A 5,879-nucleotide genomic window follows, 5' to 3' on the forward strand; every position below is an offset into this window, starting at 1 on the left:
GAGAAATTACTTTTAAACTAATTTTTTTCTCACTTTTTGGTGTTCATGCTTTGCAGATACTCTAAACTGATTAGTCTTGCCTATTGGGAATTCAGCACTGCTTCTACCTCTGGCTCCGGGAATATTTAAGCAGTGCTGCCTCTTGTCCTGCTCAAAAGGCAGATGCCCCCATCTCCCTCCCACCTTGTGGCACCCCGCCCCAGCTCTACCTGAAGCAGTGCTTCCGCAAACTCAAGGCAAACCTGCCCGCCTGATACTCTGCCCCATTCATGAGGGATGGTTCTGTCTCTGTGTCCTCGATCAGCACGGCCAGCTCACTGTCCCGCTTCCCCAGCAAGCTCCGGTCATTGATGTTTGCAGAACCTGGGGTGGATGTGGGGCACACTGTCTGCTTGGGTCCAGGGCACTCCGCCAAGTACCCTATCCCGTCAACCAAAGCACTGGCCTGCACACACCTTCTTTTGATTTTTATTTTTGAGGTAGTTTCCCTGTCACCAGGCTGGAGTGCAGTGGCGTGATCTCGGCTCACTGTAATCTCTGCCTCCTGGGACCAAGCGATTCTCCCACCTCAGCCTCCAAAGTAGCTGGGATTACAGGTGTGTGCCACCACGCCCAGCTAATTTTTTTATTTTTAGTAGAGATGGGTTTTCACCATGTTGGTCAGGCTGGTCTCAATCTCTTCACCTTGTGATCTGCCTGACTCAGCCTCCCAAAGTGCTGGGATTACAGGCGTGCCCGGCCAGAACACACACACACAAATTCTTCTTGGATCCTCCACCCACCCCTACATGAGCCTTAGCTGCAGTCTCTGTCACCCCATCCTCTCATCTCTTTGCCTGTCCCCACACCCTCTCCCTGCCAGGGGCCCAGATCCAGCACTGACCTATGATGACCGTCTGGTCATCTGCGATGAGCATCTTGCTGTGGATGTAGATGAGCTCTGAGACTGGGTGTCCGCCCAGCTCTCCATGTGTACGAAGCCCACAGATGGAAATATAGTCCCGCCATGCTGTTCCCACTGCATATAAGAGAGGGGGGAGAGGAGGGGAAGTGAGGGGAGAGCTTGCTCTGTGTGCAGACATGGCCCTGTCCCACCTCCTCTCACTCTAGGGAGAGTAGCTAGAGTCTGGTCTAGCTACTTCTCCCTGTGGTGAAAGGCCAGCTATGGTCTGTATAACCTCAGAGGCACACAGGAATGACAGCCTCCCCTCCCACCCCCAGGCCTCCAGTGCCCCAATCTCTCTCTCCCAGGGGTCCAGGGCTTGTGCCTCTAGCCCCCAGCACTCACTGGCTGCTTTGAGGCGATGCAGGATTGAATACTCCCCACGACACAAGGTCCTGAGATAAAAGAAAAGGGGAGAGAAGTGGAGGCTGGCAGAGGGAGGTCATGAGAGGGGGGCCTCCTTTAAGCTCCAGCAGAAAGGGATCAGGACAGAATCAAGAGGGGGACACAGGTGGGATGGGGCCATTGAGAGGTGGGGTCTGCCTGGGGGGTCACCTGTAAGTAAAGTGCAGAATGGCCTGGATGGAGTTGCCACCACCTGTGGAGATGTCACCCTGGAAGCCAGGGAGTAAGGGCAAAAGCACGTAGACTCGGAAACACTGCCCCTGTCTGAGAAGGGATGGAGTCAAAGGTGTGACTAGTCCCTAAAACCCCACCCCCTTCAACTGGGCTCAAACCACACCCACAGTCCCCACCTTCCTGACAGTCCACCTTACTTGTGGGCCTTTAGGATTCTGTCCACAATCTCATCGCCCACCTTGTTCAGAACCGTCCGCCCATCTGAGCAGCTAATGAAGAACTGATTCTGGGGCAAGAACCAGAGACAGACATCATCAGCCTGGCCCCTGGCCCTGTCCTCGGCCTCCAGCCCTGGTCTCCACTCCCAGGCTCCAGGCGTCTGCTTCTGTTCTAGGCGCAGCTCCACCAGCCTCGTGACTGACTCCACTGATTCCCCTGGTCTCTCTCCTGGGCCACCCCTTCCGTACTCTCCCCACCCTCCTCCCAGTCAGACCTCAATGTAGAGGAAGTGCCGGCTCTCCCTGATGGTGTGCAGGTAGGCATTGAGGATGGAGTTCTCCAGAGTCCCTGCTGACCAGCGGTCCACTGACCGCAAGACCTAGGGAATGGTGAATGCGACTGCTTCCTAACCCCAGGAGAGGAGAGTGTGGGGGGCTCTCACACCAGGGAGAGTGGGTTGGGGTGTTGGGCTGAAGGAGGTGGAGGGGGTGCTGGCTGAAGTGGGGGGCCTCACCTGCACAGTGGTGCACTGCCCCCCTGGGAGTGTGAAGGGGAGCTGGTTGGCAGTGCAGGTAGACTTGGGAAGCAGGTAGGGGTATGTGGGAATCTTGTACTTGGCCTTGGTGGTCTGAAGTAGAGAGATGGCAGAGTCAGCAGGAGGTGACAAGCTGCCCCTGGCTCCCTCCCTCCCTCCCTCCCTCTAGCCCCTACCGGAGGGAACGAGCACCTTGGTGAAATTCCAGCGCTGGATGAAGTGCCGGGCGAGGTCCCGTGCAGGTAGGCCATGGACGACCACCCCAACATCCCGCCATGGCATCCGAGGTGTCGTCTCCCTGTTGATGAAATCTGGGGAGTCCAGGGAGACGTCAGGGCTGGATTCTTGGGGACACTTGGGGCAGGGAGGAGGAGGCTGCCAGAGGGATGGCTGTACCACTTTTGACCCCTTCATCCCATTCTCTTTTTTTTATTTTTATTTTTTATTTATTTATTTATTTTTTTTTCATCCCATTCTCAGTACCAGCCCCAGCTTCTGACCCTGCTCTCAGCTGTCTGGGGCTTTGGTGGGTAGGGGCTTCACCTTCGAAAGGCCGGTCCAGCTGCACCCAGTCCTTGGTGATAAGATTGCTGTAGTCCTTGCCCAGCCAGAAGAATTGGTTATGAGAGAGGTCTGGGGTGGCTGATGAGTCTGGGCATGGGGTGGGAGGCTGTAGGAGGAACACACCCAAGCGATGGGCAAGGGGAAGTCATGGGGGCTGTACAGAGCCAGGGCCAAAGAGAGGAACACCGCAAGAGTGAGAGAGACCCAGAGGAAGAATGAAACAGAGGGTCTCATTCCCCAGCCCTCCTCCCCAGCCACCTTTGACACTCTTAGAGGAATGGGGGCGGGGTTAGTGAAAATGGGGAAAGGACTGGGTTACAGCACTTTCTTTTGTTTGTTTGTTTGAGACGGAGTCTTGCTCTGTCACCAGGCTGTAGTGCAGTGGTGCAATCTCAGCTCACTGCAACCTCCATCTCCTGGGTACAAGCGATTCTCCTGCCTCAGCCACCTGAGTAGCTGGGACTACAGGTGCACACCACCACACCTGGCTAATTTTTGTATTTTTAGTAGAGACGGGGTTTCACCACGTTGACCAGGATGGTCTTGATCTCTTGACCTTGTGATCCACCCTCCTTGGCCTCCCAAAGTGCCTGGGTTATAGGCATGCACTACCACGCCCAGCCTTTTTTTTTTTTTTGGAGAGGAGTCTTGCTCTTTCACACAAGCTGGAGTGCAGTGGCATGATCTCAGCTCACTGCAACCTCCACCTCCCAGGTTCAAGGTATTCTCCTGCCTCAGCCTCCCGAGTAGCTCATGACAGGCATCCACCACCATGCTTGGCTAATTTTTTGTAATTTTAGTAGAGAAGGGGTTTCACCATGTTGGTCAGGCTGGTCTTGAACTCCAGGCCTCATCTAATCCGCCTTGGCCTCCCAAAGTGCTGGGATTACAGATGTGAGCCATGGCACCGGGCTGGTTACAATACTTTCAAAGTGGGTTCTTGAGGGGGTGCCACAAAGTCTAAGAAACCCTGAGGTGGACAGGGCCTAGAATGACTGAGGGGGTAAGGTTGGAGCTGGGAAAGGATGTGGATTGAGCTTATCTGAGTTTGGGGGTGCTCGGGAAGGCCTGTTGGGGGGAATTACCTGGGAGGCAGCTGACTCAGAGGAGTCTCCAAGGTCAGTCAGTCGGTAGTGCAGGTCATCCCAGCGGCCATAGGCAAGGTCCAGCCCCCCGAGGAATGCTACCACTTGGTCCACCACCAGGAGCTTCTCATGATGGGCCCACAACGTCACTTGGTTTGGGTGACGCATCACCTGGAGCAGGTATAGAGAGTTCATGAGGGTGGGTTTAGGTGGAGGAAAACAGGAAGTACTGGGAGGGAGAGAGAAAAGATGCAAAGATGAGACTTGCAGGGAACAGAGCACTGGGGGCTGGGACAGTATAGGGGGGAGGGCTGCCGTGTGGGAGGGTCTCTGAGGCTGAGTCACCTTTATGTTGTGATGCAGCAGCATCAGCGCCCTCTTGCTATAGCCACTGTTGATGCCCAAGGCCAATTCCACTTCCTTAAACAGCAGAACCGACACACGGACACCCTCCTCCTGGTGGTGAGTTGGGGAATCAGATCCTAGTGCCTCTCCCGGAGCAGCCCCTTTCCACACTGCCAGACCTTTTCTATGTGTGTCCCTCCAACTTCTCTGGAGATCCTGGAGGCTCTGCCACATACACCCTGCTTTGCTGCTTACAGCAGACTTAGACTAAATGTCATCTGTGTGCTCACCCCCTCAACCATCCACACATCTATCCACCTACCCTTCATTATCCATCCCATCCATCCATCCATCCATCCATCTTTCCAAGCATTTACTCATCCTCTTATCTACCATCTATCATTCATCCATCTACCCTCCTACCCTCCTATCCCTCCACCTTTCCAACTCATATCCTTCCACCCATCGCCCTTCCTGTCCTCTATCCATCCACCTACCCACCCACCTTCCATCATCCATGCATCCTTCTTCCTGTCCATCAACACCACACATGCCCCCTCCATGGCAGGTACTGTGCCTTGTACTGGAACAAGTGATATTAACTAGTCCAGTGAAAGAGATAGACATGTACACCCCCAGATAACACAAAGTATTATGTGTACTGGGAAAGAAGTCTCTGCCAGGTGGAGGGAGGCATGAAGAGGAAGGTGCCAGTTCTCCTTAGTACAGAGGGCAGAGGTGATGTCTGACAGGCGCTGAACCAGGATGGGCACATTTCCCTCCCCTGAAGGCTCAGATTCCCTACCTTCTCCCATGCTGCAGCCCTGCTAATCAACCTCCGCCCACAGACAACCCCCTCCGCCTGCAGCCTGACCGCACTCCTCACCGCCTTCCTCTTGAGCATAATGTCCAGTCTCCAGTCATCTGAATGGGCTGGACGCTTCAGGTAAACCTCAGGACTCAACCTGGGATTCAGGGCAGTGGATTAGGGGCAAACAAAGCCCCAGACCACCAGCTGCACCCCCCTTCTGCTCCTTCCCCCGATCCATACGCTGATCTGCCCCAGGCTCTCTATCTTGCCCCCTCTTGTTGGGGCCTTTTCCCACTCACCACCAGTCTGTGATGAAAATCTCCTCTTGGGCTTGAAGGATGGCATCTGCCACGGCAGCAAAGTAACCTGCCCCATTCACAAACCTGGGGGGAGGCCAAGCCAAGGAGGTCAGAGGAGTCAGAAGCCAGAAAGCTCTGGAGAGTGAAGACCGGAGGACAGTCGTGGGTCAGAGATGACAGCAGGGTCAAAGATCAGGAACGATCAGAGAGCACAGGTGGTATCAGACACATCAAAATAGTGTTTGCCCATGTGCACTAAATACAAATAAAAATTATGGGCCAGGTGCGGTGCTTCACGCCTGTAATCCCAGCACTTTGGGAAGCTGAGGCAGGCAGACCACTAGGTCAGGAGTTCAAGACCAGCCTGGCCAACATGGTGAAACCCTGTCTCTACTAAAAACTACAAAAATTAGCTGGACAAGTTGGCACGCACCTGTAATCCCAGCTACTCAGGGGTCTGAGACTGGAGAATTGCTTGAACCCAGGAGGTGGAGGTTGC

At 54.6% G+C, this 5,879-nt stretch overlaps 1 protein-coding gene across 6 annotated transcripts in view; it reads right to left on the bottom strand.

The window, feature by feature from the left end:
* PLD2 (phospholipase D2) overlaps positions 1-5,879 on the bottom strand; it is a 16,615-nt gene that overhangs the window by 3,286 nt on the left and 7,450 nt on the right. For 4 of the 6 annotated variants that reach the window (XM_017496779.2, XM_037727221.1, XM_017496777.2 and 1 more), the window contains 13 exons: positions 5,381-5,464; positions 5,157-5,235; positions 4,271-4,381; positions 3,926-4,096; positions 2,820-2,946; positions 2,469-2,587; positions 2,256-2,369; positions 2,016-2,120; positions 1,720-1,808; positions 1,499-1,612; positions 1,289-1,338; positions 884-1,018; positions 210-363 (listed from right to left, as the gene is read on the bottom strand). In XM_017496779.2, coding sequence (XP_017352268.1) covers positions 210-363; positions 884-1,018; positions 1,289-1,338; positions 1,499-1,612; positions 1,720-1,808; positions 2,016-2,120; positions 2,256-2,369; positions 2,469-2,587; positions 2,820-2,946; positions 3,926-4,096; positions 4,271-4,381; positions 5,157-5,235; positions 5,381-5,464 — 1,452 coding nt within the window. The remainder of the gene's footprint in view (positions 1-209; positions 364-883; positions 1,019-1,288; positions 1,339-1,498; positions 1,613-1,719; positions 1,809-2,015; positions 2,121-2,255; positions 2,370-2,468; positions 2,588-2,819; positions 2,947-3,925; positions 4,097-4,270; positions 4,382-5,156; positions 5,236-5,380; positions 5,465-5,879) is intronic. The other 2 variants (XM_037727223.1, XM_037727222.1) reach the window with 2 other exon arrangements.

Source organism: Cebus imitator, unplaced genomic scaffold (assembly GCF_001604975.1).
Source record: "Cebus imitator isolate Cc_AM_T3 unplaced genomic scaffold, Cebus_imitator-1.0 Scaffold223, whole genome shotgun sequence".
Classification (NCBI taxonomy): Eukaryota; Metazoa; Chordata; class Mammalia; order Primates; family Cebidae; genus Cebus; species Cebus imitator.